The sequence below is a fragment of the Microtus oregoni genome, unplaced genomic scaffold, assembly GCF_018167655.1.
Source record: "Microtus oregoni isolate MIOR12 unplaced genomic scaffold, Mior012 000021F_ref0000039, whole genome shotgun sequence".
NCBI lineage: Eukaryota > Metazoa > Chordata > Mammalia > Rodentia > Cricetidae > Microtus > Microtus oregoni.
The window spans coordinates 29,262,585-29,283,923 of record NW_024543080.1 but is presented as its reverse complement, the minus strand read 5'-3'; the positions used below and the strand labels follow the sequence as shown (position 1 = coordinate 29,283,923).

The following is a 21,339-nucleotide window of genomic DNA, read 5'->3' as shown; positions in this document are numbered from 1 at the left end:
TCCTTCCTTGCCTACTTCTTATCTCTGCTCTGGGACCTGTCAACCACCAGAATGATGGCGAGTGTGTGTGTGTGTGTGTGTGTGTGTGTGTGTGTGTGTGTGTGTTGCATCTCCCTGGAAATCTACATGGGAAGGGGAGGGGGAGCTTAGCAGCAGGCTGGATAAGTGGTTAAGAGCATTTACTGTCCTTGGAGAGGACCCTACCTAGTTCAAGTGTTTCCCAGTACCCATGTCTCTCCTGACTGTAATTTCAGCTCCAAAGGGCCCAGCGCCCTCTTCTGGCCTTGTTGAGCACCTGCACTCATGTGTACAGATGTACATTTAGACATACACAGAACACAAAGTTAAAACTAAAAAGCAATGTTTAAAGGGGAAAAAAGAAGCTACTCTTTGGCTGTTGCTCTGAGAAGGGGGCAGGCCAAGCAGTGCAGATGTGTGTGCAATGCCACATGCATTTCTCTCGGGATGCAGCCCCTCGTCCTGCACCTTCACATTGGTGCTCCAGTCAGCACAGCTACAGTGAGAAGATGCATAAGAACAGTAGACTGAACATTGGTGTTGTCAAATTTACAGAATCCATGACGTAGAAACAGCTGTCTTGTAAACGTTTAATGACTGGCTCTCCTTTGGTAGCATTTCCTAGTTCTAACAGTATAAGTATCCCATCAGGTTCAATTTCAGGCTACCAGCATGACATCACTAAATGCAGAGTTAGAGAGATGGACTCAGCCAGCCTTTGTGACCCAGGGCTAATTACAGCTGCTCACCAGAGGATGGGAAGAAAACAGCTGGATCCATCTGGTCCAGCTGATGAGAAGATTCCAGAGCTTTCTCATGGGGGTGGGGTAGGTGAGAAGCTTGAGAGGCATCATGAGGTAGGCCTCCCACAAATAGTTGTATCCTAATCAATCTTTAAGCTGAAAAGCATCTTAATATTCCCTTTTAAATCCTGAGTGATCGATGTTATCAACAAGGGAAAAAGGATTTGCTGAAATTGTCTCTAAATGGTAAAATCCTTCAAAATACAAAACAGCCTTCTGGAAGTCACAGAACCTATGACAGAACATACTGGGCTTCATCATTTTCTTCCAGTTTCCAGAAAGTGCTAGAAATGTTTGTCGCTCAGTGCATCAACATATACACAGACTGCAACTACTGCCCCCAATGCATCAGCATACACTACAGCTACTGCCCCAATGCACCAGTGCATACACACACGTTGCAGCTACTGCCCCGATGCATCAGCGCATAACACGCTGCAGCTACTGCCCCAATGCATCAGCGCATACACATGCTGCAGCTACTGCCCCAATGCATTAGTACATATGCACACTGCAGCTACTGCCCCAATGCATCAGTGCATACACATGCTGCAACTACTGCCCCAATGCATCAGCGCATACACACACTGCAGCTACCGCCCCCAACACTTTAGCACATACACATGGTGCAGCTACCTCCCCAATGCATCAGTGCATACACACACTGCAGCTACTGCCCCACTCCACAGAGCGCCAGAAAATCAGTTTTCCCATTTTAAAGATGAGTGGTGACTGAGCTTTAAAATGCACAAAGACTTGAGACAATTTTTGAAGGAATAGCAAAATAGTCGATAAAAAATTCAAAGCAGGGCTTGAGAGATTACTCAATGGTCAAGAGCACTTGTTCTTCCAGAGGACCCAGGTTCCATTCCTAGCACCCACATGGCAGCTTACAATGGCCCATAACTCTAGTTCTAGAAGATCTGATTCTGGCCCCCAAGGGCAGGCATACACACTTGTGATAAACATATACACATTCAGGCAAAACACTCACACACATAAAATAGATCTAAATCTTTTAAAACAGTCAAATGTGCTTGACATAATTAGTCATCAGATACATGCAAGCTGTGTCTAGATACAGCCCAGCCACCACTCTAAATGGGTAAGTTTTCAAAAGACTGCCAACATCAAATGTTGACAATAATTAAAACTCCTATGCTTTGCTGGCCTTAATGCAGGAGGATCAGAGCTCAGAGTCACCCTTGACAGCATAGTGAGTTCAAGACCTGTCTGGGCTACATGAGACCATGTATCAGAAAAACAAACAAACAGAAACCAACCCAAAACGTATACAGAAGTGTTCATAGCAGTTCAGTGTAGAATCATTTCAAACTAGAAGACATACAGTTATCCTTCAACATAAAATTCATAAGCTATGCCATACTGACAGTGACAACCAGACCCACTAAGAAGAAACAACTACTAATTTGCACAGCAACATAGAGTAATCTAATAGACACAGTGAGCAAAAGAAATAAGGGACAAGAGAGCCATGGCTGTGTGTGTCTGAGTTGCCTCGGTGAAGGTTTTTTGGTTTTAGTATTTGTGTGAGCACCTGGTTTTAGTTCCTTGCAGGTGTGTAACTCTGAATAGAAATGGGTCATAGAATTCTAAGCTTGACACTTTTTCCCTTTTGGAGGGTCTGAAGTTGTTTCCACAGAAAGAGAAATGATTGACATTCCTGTTAATAGAGGAATGTGTACATGTGTATGCACATGTGTGAGCCTGTATGTGGGGCATGCATTGCATGTTTGTGTATGCATGCATGCATATGTGTGTTAGAAAGGAGAAGGTACAAATCTTCAGGAATAAATTTGGCGTAGTCTAGGCCAAACCAGATGTTCCCTCTACAGTACAGGAAGAAGAAAGGAAAAGGTGGAGGAGGCGGGAAAGGAAGAGAAAGAAATATCTGCACCTAAAATCATGCTTAGCTTAGAACTGGACAAGAATATTGACTTAATGATGAATGTACAATTTTATTTAAAGCTTAAAATTGATCTTACATAATTATAGTTAATTTTAAGTGACATTAAAATATTAAAAATATTGATACTAGTTATCAATATTAGGTGGAAAATCTGGAAATTCCTGACCAGCAATTGTTTTAAACACACTATGGCTTCTTTCTGTGTAACACTGGTAGGAAGTTATTTATGTCCTCAAATAACCATCATACAATGCCATGAAGAGCCCAGCTGATGACTCAGAAACAAGCAAGGGACATCAGTCAAGGCCACCCTCAGGGAAAATGCTCCCACCTGAATCTTCCTTTCTCCTGATCCTAAGGAGCATTGTTCTGAAGGCTCAGGTTCAGCAAAAAAAACCCCAACTCCAATCTCTCCTACTGAGCTGTTGTTAATATATCAGATTGACTTTAGGAAGTAAGTTCAATCTTCAAGTTGTAGATATTTGGGTCAAAAAAAAAAATCAACACTCAAAATCGTTCATTTTCAGTTCCGAATCAAAAGTACAACTGGCTTTCTGAAAGCTAGCTCTAATGAGAGAGAACTTCAACCACTGGGGAGTTTAAAGGGGGAGAAAAGGGTGGACGGGGAAGCCTCGGCTTGCTGGTTTAGCCTTTGAAATGAAATGTTGAACACAGCAGATCAAAGAGACAGCCTGTGATGCTTGGGTCCCTTCTCTGATGTGCTGCTGAATTGGTTGTGTTTTCGCTTAGGGGCAAAGTGGAGCCTGCTGGGATGGGAATGAATTAATTCTGACCTGTCAACACAGACACTCAGACCCAACCGAAACTGTAAATGTAAAATACTCCTAGGTATTTATTCCTTCTCCCATTTTATCCATCAAGTTATTCGGTCACAAAAGCCAGTAGACCTTAAATATTAATTGTGACATTAAATATAAATTGAGAGGAAGAAACGGGGGGTTGTCAGCTGTGGCTGTTACTGTGATTTCACTAACTGATCTTTCTAGAATGCTCCTTGAAAACTATGCCATCGCTATATTAATAAATTCTTTTTGGTAGCAGCAAGCATCAGCCTCAGATGATACTCAAGACAGGCCTGCAATGCATGCACATGTCCAGCTATGGAGGCTTCTGAACTCTGCTATGAACTGTGATCTGGTAAGTGGATATTAGTTAGATTAGAGTTGTTTCACTGATGACAAACTCAAGCGTAATTTATACACCACCCTGTTAGAAGGTCTTTCTTTTCTCATTGCTTTCATAATTGAAAGGGAACAGACCACTAACCAGGACAGAGGGGTGATTATGTCTGTTGGTGACATCGCTGCCAATGACAGTTGTCGTATCCGGGGTCAAGGCCAGGTGACAGCTCTGGCACCCCAACTCCTCACCAATCCTCTATGCCACACCTATAAAACAGAATACTCCAACTGGACACGGTGGCTCAAGCCACTGAGGACCCAGTGCTGTAGAATATTATTTTAAGGTGAGCTACATTTGTTTATGCTGTAGGACATTTGGTTTAATGATGCAAAGATGTGTTGCATTCTTTTATGTTACATTTGTTTAACTCTGTGAAGCTGTGTTACATGTCTAAAACACCTGATGGTCTAATAAAGAGCTGAATGTTTAATAGCAAGGCAGGAGCAAGGATAGGCAGAGCTGGCAGGCAGAGAGGATAAAGAGGAGAAACGAGGAAGAAGAGAAGCAAGAGAACAAGGAGAGGAGGATGTCAGGGCCAGCCGCCAACTATACAACATGCCACTGAGAAAGAAGTAAAATATACAGAAATAGAGAAAGATAAAAGTCCAGAAGCAGAGGCTGGAGAGATGGCTCAGAGGTTAAGGGCACTGACTGCTCTTCCTGAGGTCCTGAGTTCAATTCCCAGCAACCACATGGTGGCTCACAACCATCTGTAATGAGATCTGGTGCCCTTTCTGGCGAGTAGGCATATATGAAGACAGAACACTGTATACATAATAAATAAAAATATTTTTTAAAAAAAGTCCAGAAGCAGAAGGTAGATGGAATAATTTAAATTAAGAAAAGCTAGCTAGAAATAAGCCAAGCTAAGGCAGGGCATTTATAAGAAAGAATACGACTCTGTGTATTTATTTGGGAGCTGGGTAGTGGGCCCCTCAAAGAGTCAAAGAGACAAGAGCCAGCGAGTAAAAACAACTAACAACAGCCCAGGTTCAGTTCCCAGCACTGACATATTGGTTCACAACTGAATGTGTGCATACATTCAGGCAAAACCCACCCATTACACATAAAATAAAATGAAATAAGCAAAAATGCATTTATTTTTATTTTATGTGTATGGGGTTTTGGGCACATGTATACCTGAAAAGCTTGTGCATGTCTGGTATTTGAGGCGGCTGGAGGAGGGCACAGTTTCCCTGTAAATGAAGTTACAGACAGTTGCTGGGAACTGAACCTGGGCCCTCTGAAAAAGCAAATGCTCTTAACCGCTGAGTCATCTCCACAGTCCTGATTCCTGGCCTTTTTCCTTAGGTAGTTCTAAACACTTTAAAATTGTAACTTAAGGGTAAAGGTTGAAAAAGCACATTCATAATGAAGCATGTTTTCTCTAGGCTCCCCCTCCCCTATCACTTGCTTACACCTCAGAGTTTAGCTTTTTTTCTTGGTGCAAAGCAATTACTGAATATGCATAAAATATTGGTTTGTTACTATAATAATTTTCATGGCTCAGCCATGGAGTTTGCACAAAACTCCAAAGGTTAAAATTTGGGGAATATTTATTTTATGTATATGAGTCCTCTATCAACTTTATGCCAGAAGAGGGCATCAGATCCCGCTATAGATGGTTGTGAGCCACCATGTGTTTACTGGGAATTGAACTCACAACCTCTAGAAGAGCAGCTAGTGCTCTTAACCACTGAGCCATCTCTCCAGCCCCCTTGGAGAGTGTTTATATTATTTGTGTTTTAATAACTAAAGCTTGCCTGAAGATCAGAGTGCAAAGCAGCCACACTATTCAGCCATACAGGCCAGGAAGTAGTGGCACACACTTTTAATCCCAGCAACCACAGTAGCTAGCCATAGAGGCTGGGCGGTGATGATACATGCCTTTAATCCCAGACTAGAGAGGAATATAAACCAGGAGGAGACAGCTCTCAGGCTTGGTTCTAGTCTGACGATTCGTGGAGGCAAGATTGTCCATTTTGGTCTGAGGTAGAAGAGTTAATGGCTGCTTTGCTTTCTCATCTTCAGGCAAGCTTTATTAAAACATAAATAATAGACCACTTTATTCATATGAGCTGAAGAACTGCAAGTCCACATTTCAAAACTTGTTTTCCCAGGAGTGGTGAAACACTTATTATCGCAGCACTGTGGAGTTGGGGGGGGGGGGGTTTTGCTGAGTACAAAGATCAGAAGTTCAAGGTCATCCTAGGCTACATAGTGAGTTTAAGGCAGGCTGAGATACAATATAACCTATCTCAAAAACAAAAGATTACTCTTCAGATTATTTATAGAGGGCTGGAGAGATGACTCAGAAGCTAAGAGCACTTGCTGTTCTTGCAAAGGACCTGGGTTCAGTTCCCAGCACGTGAATGCCAGCTCACATCTACAACTCCAGTTCCAGGGGATCTGCTGCCCTCTTCTGGCCTCCAAGGGAGTTACACACATGGTGCACATACTTACATGTAAGCAAACTACTCATGCACATAAAATACAAATAAAGATTTTCTTTGGAAATTTATTTATAGGATATTCTGGTCATTTTTATTTCTTGGTATGATGTCATGATTATCCATCTACCTCAGTAGGCCAAGAATAATCAAATGCCAATTTGTGGGCTTGGAGATGAAACTTTAAAGGTACTGTATTTCTTAATGTCATAATGAAGTCATTGCAAGTGATTCTATGTTTATAGTCTACTGAAGAACTCTGTCTTGTTTTGGTTCCCCATAAAACCTACCAGGCTACAAGAGCCCTATGAGGTTAAATGATTGCACGACGTTGTCCAAAAGAGCCAATTGTTTCAGCATTTGCCACCAGAGCCCTAAATCTGAAGACAGACCAAAATCAAGCCTCTATTTGTATAACTATATAAATGTCATCTAAATGTGTCCACCACCAGCTTTCCCCAAAGCAGCGTGCTATAAATAACCACACTGCATCTGCTCATTGCTATGTATGCACTGCTGGGTGTCTTCTTGGGCTTAATTACAGACCACACACGGTAGTAGATTTTTTTTAGTGGCAAGTTTAGCGTGTTAGCCATGGCAGCTTCAGTGCGTATGTGCTGTGCTTCTGGCTGATGGGGAAAGCTTTGCAGCCTTAAACTGCCTTCCACACCGTCTCCATCCTCTTTGTCGTGAGACCCCATGATTTTAACTCTGATGCACACACCACATCAGAGTTTCCATCTTCCCCCGCCAGATTCTTCCTTTCCCCTTCAGCCACCTACAAATGGTTCTACCATGGCATATGTTGCTTTGGCAAGTTCTTTTGAGACCTATCTCTGAGCCACACACATCCTTCAGGATATGTGAGTCATGGAGCTGAGCCGAGCGTGATGTCTTGCTCCTACATGCTTCAGCCAACAAAGAAGACTCCACTGAGGTTTCCTGTTTTTATTGTAACAAAAATAAATGGTTGTTGTGTCTGTGTTTTGTTTTTTTTTTTACCGTTTTTTATTTTAAAAGGTGTGTGTGTGTGTGTGTGTTTGCCTGCATGCATGCCTGGTGCCAATGGAGTCCAAACAAGGGCATAGGATTCCCCCTGGAAATGGAGTTACAGGCATGAGCTGCTATGTGGGTGCTGGAAACTGAACCTGAGTCCCCTGGAAGAGCAGGCAGTGTTGTTAAATGCTGAGTCATCTCTGACCTCTTGCCAGTATTTCTTAAATTATTCCCCATCTTCTCATTAGGAAGCACTTCAGTGGGTTCCTTAGCAGAAACAGGATCAGCTGGACTGCTAGGGAAGCCAAAGAGTTGCAAGAGCGATGGAGAAGCTGTCTTCCATGCACTCAGCTGACAAGAACGAATGTGCCACGGGGGTATGGCAGCTGGGGTATGTTATTTAGGGGACTGCTGAAGGAGCAGTGGTTTCTGACTGCTCCTGGGGTCATGGCAAAGCCACTCCTTAAAGTCCCGAGTCTGATATGGTCACACACCTCTGTTCACTTGAGGGGAAGAGGGTGTGTGGGAAATAGTATGAGAAACCAACAGTCTGTGGGATACTTGAATCTACCTGTCTTACAGGCTTAAGTTGCTCTCTTGTGTTCCCTAAAAGCCAGTATTCTCCTGAGGAGATGCTGTCACTCTCTCCTGAGTACAGGTTCAATCAAAGTGACCAAAAGGCTGTGTGGTCAGGAGGGTATTATGTTTTATAAAAAATTTAGGGGGGAGATGTTGGGAGCAATGAGACCCCAGATCCTGATTTTCTTGTAATCCCCTGATCTGAGTGCCTACAGCTGCTCTGAGCACGAGACCTTCAGAAGTTCCTGAAGGCAGGAGAGTGGTTTCTGGTGGGTTTGGCTGGGGCCTGGCTATCTCTATATAATCTGCCCCTGAACACAATAAAGGGGGCATTCTTGGGGAATTCAAGGATGACCCGTGTCGCTGTCTGTCTCTGTGTGTCTGTGTATTTAAGCCTCCAGCTCCCTTGCCCGAAGCTCACGAACTGGGTGCCAGCGCACCGAGCGCAGACACGGGGGCGCGGTGAGCAGCAAATCAGAAACCTGAAATCAAGAATTAACCCAACTGCAAACCCCAGGTAGTTGTCTTATTTAAGTCTTTTTTTTTTTCTCTGTAAATCAGACAGGTGTAGGGAAAAAGGAAACAAAAAGATGGGTTGACTTGTCATTTTCAACTAGCAAAAGAGGAAGTTTCGGAAATACTAAAGACGCCCAAATGCCTTCAGGTCTAATCTTTTTAAAAGGCTGCAAAATTCTAGAGCCGAGTTTATTTTATTACCCCTGTTCCTCCCCGACCACACTAGCTGGGTCCTTGAAAGAAAAGACCTGTCACGCCACGTCTCCTCCACGGCACAAAAAGGGAATAAAAACAGTGGAGGACGACACTCTAGTTTCGCCAAGCCTTCTACGTGCAGCCCTTGTAGAAGCCATCTGGCCCCTGAGCCGATCCCTGCCTCCTGTTTGCCAACGTCTTACTCCTGCCTTTTTCCTGGCTTCGCTCCACGTCCTCTCCCGCTATCCTCGGCGTCTTCTCGTCAGATTTGCTCAGGACCCTATCCGTCCACAGAGCCCGCCTCCCGGAGTCGGTTTTACCCAATCAGAACTCAGGCAGGAAGTTGACCAGCCCTCGTGACCTCAACTTCCTGGAACTTAGCTCCGCCTCCACACGTGACTCTCTCCACCCTGCCCATCTCTCTCAAAGGAAGACGCCAGAAAAGCCCCGCCCTGCGCTCGCTGATTGGCTGCTATTTGCATGGTCTCCTGGGTGACAGGAACGCGGTAGCCTGGCGGGGGAGTTCTGGTGCGCCTGCGCACTAGCAAGATCGGGGGTGCCACTGGAGCCTGGAAATGAAGGTAAATAACTTACAAAAGCCAGAGGGGTGAGAAGACGCGGCCGCCGCTGGTTTCCTCAGATCTCGCAGCGCGACTCTGAGTAGTTTGTGTCCCCGTCCCTCCGCAGGAGTGCTGAGGGGTGGAGGAATGCGCCCCGGGAGCGGGAGGGAGGGAGGGGGTTGTAGGGCTGAGGGGAAAGGACGTTCTGAAAGCAGGCGGAGAGGGAGGCCTGTGCCCTCCGGAACCCACTAGAAGCCTGGAGCTGAGGATGCCCGAACTTCTCAGCGCTGGGGACGGGTCGCTGTGGAGGTGACCCTGTGCCTCAGACTGCCTCGCTTTTGTGGCTCAGCACCAGGCAAGCCAAGCCACTGGCCCAGAGCCCTAGAGAGAATGAAAAGTCTCCAAAACTGTAATCAAAAATTGCTTCGCCTGTGACCCATCCAGTGTACAAATTGCTGGTCGCTAACACATGGCGGAGAAACCTAAATCTGCACACTTGTGTGCGGCGTCCTCTGTACGAAGGTTTTCTACGATCGGATTTGTTGCGAATCCCACGGCTGCAGCTTCTTTGCTCCTCTGATTTTCCTCAGCGATACCTACCTGCCCTGCTCTGGCAAAGAAATGGAAAAGCCAATTTAAAAATGGTTTTCGCTTTCCTAAAGCTTCACGGTGGCTCTTGTGTCAGTTGGATTGACAGATAATTCTGCATGATTCGCTTCAGATGTGATTCACTTTCCGATATGATGTATCAGATAGGTGGAAATACTTTCTTTATAGCTGAGAACCCTTCGCCTGAGAGTTACAGCGAGTTGCTGTAATGCCTATACCCAATACATAAGAAGCAAACCTTTGGGTTTGGGTTTCTGGTTGGAAAGCTGTACCTTTCTTTTCTGGGTTGTACTAGAGCGGCTATAGAGCTCTGGGGATGAAAACTAACCTGTAAGACCACAGCCCAAGGCAGATCTGCCATGAAGGGAATAAAATAAGGTTTGCCGACAATGTCGTCACACAGTTGCAGGAGTAAGATGTTGTTAAATGCGTGTGCGTGTCCATGCTGGACATCCTGTATTTGCTTGGAATCATAGCACACATCTACTTTTGAGTTGCGTTCCCAGGACACTGGCCTTCAGGAGGTGGATACAGATGTGTTCAGAAAACATTGGAGGAGTTGTGTTGCCACTCAGCCCCAAGTCCTCTGCGATGGTATAGAAACTGCATCTACCTAGATAAGGGTGGCCTTTTAAATCTGATATTTTTCATGTAGGATCATGTTCCCAATTAGTCTAGATTTGGAATCTGATATAAGAATAATATAAATCAATGAAATTTCAAATTTCTAACTTTTAGCAACTATAAGGTTTTTAAAGAAACAGATAATATGTTTTGTTTGAGTATCTCCAAAATTTATTTCAACATGTAATCAACAGAAACATCCATGAAGCCAGCATTGTTGCCCACACCTTGGGGAGGCAGAGGCAGGTTGACTTCTGTGAGCTGTTACACAGAGAAACCCTGTCTCAAAAAGACCAAGAAAAAAAGAAAAAGAAATGAAGAAATAGGTATAATAGTGGGTAAAAGAAGATAATTTAAAGGGATTGTAAGCATTTTACATAGGTCTATTGTAATCATCCAAGACTTTTAAATAATAATTTTGTTAAATTTAATCCCCCAAATATGGGTCACAATTAAGAAACTCATGTTTAAATTCGTTCGGTGTGCATAAAGCACTGTGATGTGTTTTTCTAAAGTTAACGATTGGAAACATTTAAAAATGCAGAGAGAGGCAGGTGAGTCTTTGTGAATGTGAGGGCAGCCTGCTCTGCATAGCATTTTACTGTCCAGCCAGAGCTACATATGGAGACCCTGTCTCAAAACAAACAAAAGAAGTTGTGTGATAATCTCTTATCTTTTGGGGGTTTTTGTTTGTTTGGTTTTGGTTTTTTGAGACAGGGTTTCTCTGTGTAACAGTCTTAACTGTCCTGGAACTAGCTCTTGTAGACCAGGCTGGCCTCGAACTCACAGAGATCCACCTGCCTCTTCCTCCCGAGTGCTGGGATTAAAGGCATGCGCCACCACCGCCCAGTTGCTGTTTTATGTTGAGGTCTGTACTAGTTGCATTTCTGTTGCTGTGATAGACTTACCTGAGAGGAAGAATTGAGTGGATCAAGGCTTATTTCATTTTACAGTTCCAGCTTATAGCCCAATAGGCACGGGAGGCACGGTGGCAGGACATTGAGCAGCCAGGCATATCCATCTTCAGTCAAAAGTAGATCCAAGCATGCCCACTTGGCTTGTTCTCAGTCATTTCTCTTCTACAGTTCAGGATCCGCTGTCTAGGGAAGGGTGCCTCCCACTGTTGGGCAGGTCTTCCCACATCAGTTAACTTCAGACAGTCCAACCCCGTGGAAACAGGCCCTCACTGAGACCCCTTTTCCAGATGACTCTAGGTTGTGCCAACAATTAAAGCTAACTATCAAAGTCCATTCTGCTGCACAAACTACTTGTGTTTGATTGATTGGTTGATTATGTTTTATTTTATTGTTGATTTTTTGTTTGTTTTGAGACAGGGTCTTAACACTGTATCCCTGGCTGGCCTGTAACTCACTGTGTAGACCAGGCTGGCTTCACACTGCTAGAGATCCCTCTGTCTGCCAAATTCTGGGATTAAAGGTGTATGCCACCATACCTGGCTCTCATTGTTATTTTTTTTTTAATAAACACAGTCATTCATTCTGTAGTTTGCATATCTGCATGATTAAGTTTTGACATATTTTCTGACCAATTCATAATTGTTTTGGAAATGTAAAAATTGTTTCTTTTTTAGCGTGTTTTCTCCCTGCTGGAAAAGACATGGCTTGGTGCACCAATACAGTTTGCCTGGCAAAAATCATCTGGAAACTTCCTTGCAGTAACAGGGTAAGAAAAAAGTGACTATTGTAAATAATGGTTGTGTGCGCATGTATCCACGCCTCACCCGTGCCTGTGCTGTCTCTTTAGTGTAAATTCTGGTTGACATAAATCTTCAGTCCCATTAACATTACACTTTACAGAATCTTTTCCTCGATCACAACTTTTAAAAATACAAATTTAAAAACTACCATGAAAGAACATTGAAGTCAACTGATATAGATCCTAATTTTTTAGATAAATAAGAGAAATAGTTAAATAACTTTTATATTCTACTTGCTTTCAGAGCTGACTGTATTGTTAAAATCTTTGATCGCCATGGCCAAAAAAGAAGTGAAATTAGCTTACCTGGGTAAGTACGGGGGTGGATCAAAAGCTGTTTGTTGTCTATAAGATAAAAAAAAAAAAAAAAGAAAAAAAGAAAAAGACTGCTGTCTTAAATGAGTTGCCCTTCTCCTCTTTTTTGTTTTCTCTAAGTATAAAAGGGATTTTTCTTTATGCTAAAGTTAGCAAAGCATGTGTGTGGCACTTGACTTAGAGTATATATATATTCATTCACAGGGAGCTTTATGTGAGCAGGATAAGTGAGTACAAAATAAGGTTTCTCTGGGGCTGGGGACGATGGCTTGGTGGCTAAAGCACTTGCCACACAAGCGTGAGGACCAGAGTTCAGATCCTGAGAACACAGAGAATGCCAGGACAAGGGAAGACTCACTTTTTCCAATGCCAGCCTTGGAAAACGAAGACTGGATTGACCCCTAGTGCAGGCTGGCTAGAGACTAGCCATGTAGGTGAACTCTGGGTTTGACTAGGAGGCCCTGCCTCCATAAATGAAGAAGAAGAGTGATTGAGGATGATTTCCATCATGAACCTGAAGCCTCCACATGCACACACATGTGTTCCCTTACACATGAAAACATGCACATACATACAAACACCATACACATGAAAATTACAAAATAAGGATTTTCCCATTAGGAAGACACAACCTGTATTTCCTTTGGTAATTCCTCTTCAGTAAGTCACTGGAGAACAGTTACTTCGTGCATTCTTCTTAGAGAATGAAGATGCCTTTCACTTTCAGGATCCCATTCTAAGGGCATGGGTAGACCAGGCGCAGTGAATGGTGCAGTGTTCTCTCCTCTGGCTCCCATTGGAGACGTTTTGGCCTCGGTAGACATGTGCTGCTGTGCTTTTCCATGCATGTCTGCTGTCCACAGTTTGTTGGCCACTTTTCCAGGCCCCATTGTTTGCGTCTCTTGGCCCGGCCTCTCTCACCTGGTCTGCCCCATGCTTCTGAGGCTAGCGTTTTCGCCATCTCCCGCACTCTTCATTGTTGCTTCTGATTGCTGTATTTTAGGGATGAGATGAAAATAGTCGCCCAGTGATTATGCCTAAAGAAGGCACTCAGTAGAAAGCTGCTTTGAGTAAATTGTGGGAGTTTAATTGCCCAATCTCGGTGACACCTGTTTTGGTTGCATAAAGATCTCATCTGAATTCTGCTGCTGGATTCATAATAATTGGATTTGACCAAAAAGAATCTCCAGACAAATAAAATGCTGTCTAATTGTCAGTCTTTAATTGGCAAGTGATTTTATCAACAGTTTGAAAATTTTCCTCTTCTATGCTCCCAAAGTTTCTGAGACCATTAAAGGATATTAGGGTCCCCAAACACATCTTAACTATTTGATGAATAAAATAATTGCCAAATAAATGCTAAATGTAAATCAAAGCATGTTTTAGCTGCTACCCAGGAGCAAGGAATATCCAAAATGAAAAATAGCATTATATCAATGAAGAAGTCTATTTTTTTATATTTTTTAAAGACTTATTTATTATGTATAAGTCTTCCTGCATGTATGCCTTCATGCCAGAAGAGGGCACCAGATCTCATTACTGATGGTTGTGAGCCACCATGTGGTTGCTGGGAATTGAACTCAGGATCTCTGGAAGAGCAGCCAGTGCTCTTAACTGCTGAGCCATCTTCCTGGAAATGATGTTTTTATAGGACTCAGGAAATCCTGATAATTGGTTACATACAATTTTATTTAGTATAGTACATGGAAGGTGGTACTAAAAGTAGAACTTAAACATTTCTCCATCCCAGCCAGGCGGTGGTGGCACACGCCTTTAATCCCAGCACTCTGAAGGCAGAGGCAGGCGGATCTCTGTGAGTTCGAGACCAGCCTGGTCTACAAGAGCTAGTTCCAGGACAAGGCTCCAAAGCTACAGAGAAACCCTGTCTTGAAAAACCAAAAGAAAAAAAATTCTCCATCCTTCAACACGAAAACAAAACAGAAATATTGAGATAAGTCTTGTATGGCCAGTGGATATCAGGTTGAATTTCTAGTAAAAGTATTGAGTGGTCTTGTAGGCAGAAGTCATTAGGTCGGTATTGTTTCTTCTCTCTGACTTTTGAGAAGTGGACAGTAATGATTTTCTCTTTTCTAAAAGCAACTGTGTTGCCATGGATTGGGATAAAGACGGGGATATCCTGGCGGTGATTGCTGAAAAGTCTAGTTGCATTTATCTGTGGGATGCCAACACAAACAAAACCAGCCAGCTAGACAATGGCATGAGGTAAGGATAACTCTTGTTATTTAAGTGATATATAAAGTACTAAATGACAAAATACTTTTATTATTTGTATTATTTTATTAATGTCAGTAATTATACTTATTATTGGGATATAATATGACATTTTAACAGATGCACACAATGTGTATTGGCCAGATCAGTGTAATTATCATTTCCTAACTTTGTAGTTATTTTAAAATTTTTAACTGAGCTATGTTGCTGTTTGTTGGCTTTTAATTATTTTTAAAGTTTTCACTGAGAAATGTGACTTTGTTGTCTTGATGCTGATAGTGTTTACTACTTTGACTTTGGAGATGCAATGATGAGGGCTTTTTGGTGTTGTGATAGTCACTTTTTTTGGTTTGGGGTTTAGGTTTTTGAAAGATGATGTCATATAGCGCATGCTGACCTCAAGTTCACTGTGTAGCTAAGGATGACTTTGAACTGCTGATCCTCTGCCCCTACCTCCTAAATGCTGAGATTAGAAGCCTTTACCACCATGTCTTTCTTGAGTAATTTTCTTAGGAAGGAAAATATCATTCCTTTTATGGTTAATATATGTAATTCTTCTGTTAATTAGAATAAAGATGTGTATGGCCAGGTGTGGTGGCACACTCCTTTCATCCCAGCACTCAGAAAGCAGAAGCAGGTGAATCTCTGTGAGTTTGTGGCCATCCTGGTCTATGTAGCAAGTTCTAGGACAGACAGGACTATAGAGAGACCCTGTCTCAAAACAAAACCAGAAAAGAATAAAGATGCTATGGTTGTGAAATAGATTCTTTTGAAAGTCTTTTGGTAAACATATCAAAAATGAACACGATGAGAAAAAATTGATATGGGAAGATCTGGAGGTGAGATGACTGCAATGTCACACAATAAATGACCGTACCTCAAACAAAGTGGACGGCAAGGACACCATGGGTGTCCTCTCACTTCCTCGTGTCTCCCAAAAGAAGAATGCAGTCTTTTCAGTTGGCATTCATTTGCTTATTTTGTGTAGGAGTATAAATGTGTGCATGACTGTGTGCATGTGTGCGTGACTGTGTGCATGACTGTGTGTATGTGTGCATGACTGTGCGTGTGCATGACTGTGTGTATGTGTGCATGACTGTGTGTATGTGTGCATGACTGTGTGTGTGCATGACTGTGTGTATGTGTGCATGACTGTGTGCATGTGTGCGTGACTGTGTGTATGTGTGCATGACTGTGCGTGTGTGCGTGACTGTGCATGTGTGCATGACTGTGTGCATGTGTGCGTGACTGTGTGCATGTGTGCGTGACTGTATGTGTGCGTGACTCTGTGCATGTGTGCGTGACTCTGTGCACGTGTGCGTGACTGTGCATGTGTGCGTGACTGTGCATGTGTGCGTGACTGTGTGCATGTGTGCGTGACTGTGCATGTGTGCGTGACTGTGCATGTGTGCGTGACTGTGCATGTGTGCGTGACTGTGTGCATGTGTGCGTGACTGTGTGTGTGACTGTGCGTGTGCATGACTGTGTATGTGTGCATGACTGTGTACATGTGTGTGTGACTGTGTACATGTGTGTGTGACTGTGTGTGCGTGACTGTGTGTGCGTGTGTGTGACTGTGTGCATGTGTGTGTGACTGTGTGCATGTGTGCGTGACTGTGTGCATGTGTGCGTGACTGTATATAGGTGTGCATGACTGTATATAGGTGTGCATGACTGTATATAGGTGTGCATGACTGTATATAGGTGTGCATGACTGTATATAGGTGTGCATGACTGTATATAGGTGTGCATGACTGTATATAGGTGTGCATGACTGTGTAAGCATTTGTGTGTAGATCCCAGGGATTGAACTTGGGCCATCAGCCTTGGCAGCAAGTCTATTCACCTGCTGAGCCATCTAGCCAGCCTCTGATATTAATTCTTAACTTAATTTTACTTTATTATCATATGTATTTATTATAACTATATTATTATTACTGTTAACTTTATTCATCAGTTATTGCAGCTAACTTTTCATATACTTCATTAATATTTCACCTCCAAATATATCACCTCATCATAATGTATGACCTTTCACAGATTCAACTTACATCAACTGTACTGGGAATTTTTGGTGCTCTGATTCCAGATTTTGCTAGAGAGAGTCTCCTCCAGAATAACCTTTGTCCTTACTCAATGTTCTGAAGACAGAAGCACACTCTATCTGTGGTGCTCAAGATGTAGCTACATTGGAATCACCTAGGAGAGTCAGTAACATAGCTAGATACACCCCCTGAATTTCTACTGTGTAGGTCTGAGATGGGAGCTGGTAAGTGGCATTTCCAGCACCTCCTTGGGATGCTGATGCTGCCTCTGGGATGACTTTTGAGAACTGTTATTTTGGACCCACTGTGATTTCTTCTCTCAGTCTCCAAAGAGTTCTCATGCCCTTTTGTAGGGAGTCATAGAATCGGCAGCCTGTGAGTTCTAGAATATATGCAGGAACTGGGAGCTGGCCAGAAGGCCCTGAGGTGATGAGCCGAGTTTGATCCCTGGGACCAACATGGTGGAAGGAGAGAAAGAACCAAGTCCTACAAGCAGTCCTTTAGCTGTGGTGTTGCTCCCATACACTCAAATAAATAAATGTGATTTAGGAAAAAACCTTTAGACAAAAGTGCTTTCTTTCTGATTCTGAACAACTTTGTAATAGTGATGGAGCAACAAACATAATCCTTTTTTCTTCTCTTTTTTGCTGTAGCTAGGAATTGACCCAGGGTTTTGTTTCCAGTGCTCTACCACTGAAATATATGCTCAGTCAAGATACATCCTTAAGATTATGAATTCTCAACGCTTCCTCTGATTTCATTTGTCATGTTAAGGAGAACTCCTTGTCCCCCTCGTGTATCTGTGTGCGTGTGGAGACCAGGGCTGACATGGGGAGCCTTCTTGGATCACCCTCCACCTTATTCACTGAACCCAGACTTTACCAACATGGGTCATCTAGACGGCTTGCTCCGCAGACCCCCTCTGTCTTAACAAGCACTAACACTACAGGCTGGCCCACCAGGCATTTACATGGATTTTGAGTCTAACTGCTGCCAAGATGATTTTGTACTGTCTCCAAATTTTCTTTTAAAATTTTAATTTTATGTGTATGGGCTTTCCGGCATGCATGTCTGTACTACATGTATTCCGGGTACCTTCAGAGGCCAGAAAGAGGGTGTTGGATCTCCTGGAACTGATGTTACAGACAGTTGTAAGCTACCATGTGGGTACTGGGAATCAAACCTGGGTCCAGCTAGTGCTCTTAGCCTCTGAACCATCTCTCTGTTGCCTCCAAAATTCTTGTAGCACTTAGTCTTCATCTAAAAACTATAAGCTGTATGGGTTTTTTGATTGTTTGTTTTCTTGAGACAATCTTACTATGTAGCTATAGGTAGCCTCGAACTCACAGAGATCTGTCTGTCTCTGCCTCCTGAGTGCTGGGATTATAGCTAAAAGCCCATGAGCTATACTGTTGTACTTCAGCTTCTAAGCAGAGGTTAAAGTTATACATGAAGTATGAGAGGATTATGATTGTGAACTGTTCTGTAATATGTGTCTTAATATTACAGGGATCAAATGTCCTTCCTCCTTTGGTCAAAAATTGGAAGTTTCCTGGCGGTTGGGACCATTAAAGGAAATTTGCTCATTTATAACCATCAGACATCTCGAAAGATTCCTGTTCTTGGTAGGTTCTGGCAGAAGCACTCTGCGTGTTTGAGGTGCTGCAAGGGAAAATCTGTAGAGAAAGGCTTCCCTGGTCCATCCTAGACTGCTGACCCTGAAGGCCCCTCCCTGCTTGCTAAGAACTGAAACATTCTTCGCTGATTGCGTGTAGGACCCACGCTGCCAATTCTTACCCCACTTTTTCTCCAAACACCAGTTGGTCTATGAGGAGTTTGCCTCAGCGTGTGTGGCCCATTTGACCATGCATGAAGTACTCTGGTTTCCCCCAACCTCTGTTCGCTTGACCTCGGCCCCTTGAATACCCTTGAAGATTACCCTTTCCGCTGTAGCCTCACACTGGAGAGTGGGTTATAGAATGAGCAGGGCTAACAGCAGGCCTGTGGCCAGAGAAAGCATCCCTGCCGCTCTAGGGAGGCGGCGAGCGCTGGAGATAGCGACACCTACAGAACATGTGAGAAAGAACAGTGAGTCATTTCAAATGATTTTCACAGATATCTCCTTAGTATTGATTTTAATTTTTAATAATGAGAGATGAATAGAAGCATTATTAATCTGTTTGAAAGACCAAATTAAAATTTCCTCCCAGATACAAAAATCAACTTTTTCCATATAAATTTGTTTGTTTATTGTTTTTTTCAAGACAGCGTTTCTTTGTGTAGCCCTGGCTGTCCTGGAACTTGCTCTGTAGACCAGGCTGACCTTGAACTCAGAAATCTGCCTACCTCTGCCTCCCAAGTGCTAAGATTAAGGTGTCTGCCATCACTGCTCAGCGCCATATAAATTCCTGTATGACTCCAGTAGGCATTTTGTTCCCCGCTTTATCTCTGAGTATGTCCTTATAAGCCCCAGAGGCTTTGATACTGGATGCATATAGAAATAGTATGTTATAGCATGATCTCTCATATCAGGCTACCATATGAACATGATGTTGCTGTTATATTAGTATTTAATATGAATATGATTCTGCCCACATTCTTGCTTAATAACCATATAAAATGTACTGAAAAGATTCTAATTAATTGCCCATCTTAGTGCCTTTAGATAAATATACCATTGCTTCTCTCAAACTTGGTTAGGATTGTGGTTCAGCTCTGTTTACTCTTAGCTTTTTTTAGAGATTTATTTTCTATAGGAATTGATTTCTGTGCACATGAATGAAGATGCCTATGGAGTCTAGAAGTATTAGATCCCTGGAGCTGAAGTTACAGGTGTTTGTGAGCTACCTGATGTGGGTGCTGGGAATTGAACCTGGGTCCTCTGGAAGAGAGCAAGTTTTCTTAACCACTGGGCCATCTCTCCAGCCGTTCTTCTTAACTTTCTTAAAATCAGGCCACCCCACTCACAGCTGCTTGATCCACCAGCACTACTAGAAATCAAATCTGCATTTCATGGTGTACATTTCCTTTGACTCGACTAGATGCTGGCATTTCTTGTTTTGCAGGTTTCTGATATGCAGAAATGTCAGTTATGATAGTTTAACTAAATAATGCCAATCTCCCATTTCAGTCACCAGAGTGCTATAAGTAGGTCAGGTAGTTCTGTTAACTGTTCCTACTAATGCCATGCTTAGCCTAGGTTTTGAGCAGTGTGACAGTGTATGAGAAAAAGGAAGGTTTCTTCCCCTCTCCTTGGTAAAGAAAGGAGTTTATGGACAGTGGGATGGCACCGCAGGTAAAGGCACCTGCGGCCAAGCCTAACAACCTGAGTTCAGTTCCTGTAAACCATGCAGCGAAGGAGAGAGTCACCTCCAAAGATTGTCCTTTGACCTCCATATGTGTGCTGTGGAAAACACATGCACATATGCACACAACATGTGTTCACACACACACAAAACAGAAGGGTGGGTGGATGGATAGATAGATAGATAGATAGATAGATAGATAGATAGATAGATAAACAGACAGATAGATGTGATTTTTAAAGATAAAGAAGAAAGGTTTTTGTCTTTAGCATCTTTCGGCCTCTCTTCATACAACCCTTTCCCGCCCTGATGTAGCTGGACCACCCGAGTCCTTTAGTCTGCTATCAACATGATCTCTCCATCTACAGGCAGGCTCTTCTCTAAATGTGCCCTTCACTTTTGTGCCCTGCTCTCCTGACTCGGAATGCTCTCTGTGACCTGAGAACTCCTGAATCTGTATCTCTTCAACCCATGGGCTAGACTCACACATGAAGTTCTCACTCTGCATCCTCAGTGCGAGACCCATGTGCACTGCAGATCTAACACCCCCCAAGCCCTCTTGATTGACCAGAAAGTGTCTTATGTATTCCGTCCAGTCATGCTCAGGTTGCAATCCTGGCTACTATCATGAGACAGCCTCCTGTTTTCTGTCTAATTCTCAACATAATTTGTCTCCTTGTGCCCTGCTATGTGCTCACGGGCACTGTGTCCTTAGGTCCAACAATCCACCGTGGGAAAATATTCAGGAAACTGAACACACACAGATATCTGTCTCCTACTGTTTTGTAGTGGTGTGATACAGTAGTGAGGGGATCCCCTTCTTAACACAGTCTCACTAGGGAGCACTCACATTTGTACCCCATTGTTAACATAGATTATACTGTAGTTATCATGGTAACCCTAGTGTTACTGTAGATTATACTGTAGTATCATAGTAACCCAGTGTTACCATAGATTATACTGTAGTTATGTGGTCACCCCAGTGTTACCATAGATTATACTGTAGTTATTGTGGTCACCCCAGTGTTACCATAGATTATACTGTAGTTATTGTGGTCACCCCAATGTTACCATAGATTATACTGTAGTTATCATGATAACCTCAGTGTTACTGTAGATTATACTGTAGTTATCATGGTAACCCCGGTGTTACTATAGATTATACTGTAGTTATCATGGTAACCCCGGTGTTACCATAGATTTTACTGTAGTTATCATGGTAACCTCAGTGTTACTGTAGATT

At 43.0% G+C, this 21,339-nt stretch overlaps 1 protein-coding gene across 4 annotated transcripts in view; it reads left to right on the top strand.

Annotated features, from left to right (window-relative positions):
* Wdr19 (WD repeat domain 19) overlaps positions 1-21,339 on the top strand; it is a 73,891-nt gene that overhangs the window by 2,854 nt on the left and 49,698 nt on the right. The window contains exons 2-6 of one of the 4 annotated variants that reach the window (XM_041671590.1): positions 3,814-3,909; positions 12,075-12,166; positions 12,444-12,509; positions 14,612-14,737; positions 18,301-18,416. In XM_041671590.1, the coding sequence (XP_041527524.1) occupies positions 3,853-3,909; positions 12,075-12,166; positions 12,444-12,509; positions 14,612-14,737; positions 18,301-18,416 (457 nt within the window). In that variant the 5' untranslated portion in view covers positions 3,814-3,852. Of the gene's footprint in view, positions 1-3,810; positions 3,910-9,223; positions 9,272-10,432; positions 10,454-12,074; positions 12,167-12,443; positions 12,510-14,611; positions 14,738-18,300; positions 18,417-21,339 lie in introns of those variants that run through there. The other 3 variants (XM_041671589.1, XM_041671591.1, XM_041671588.1) reach the window with 3 other exon arrangements.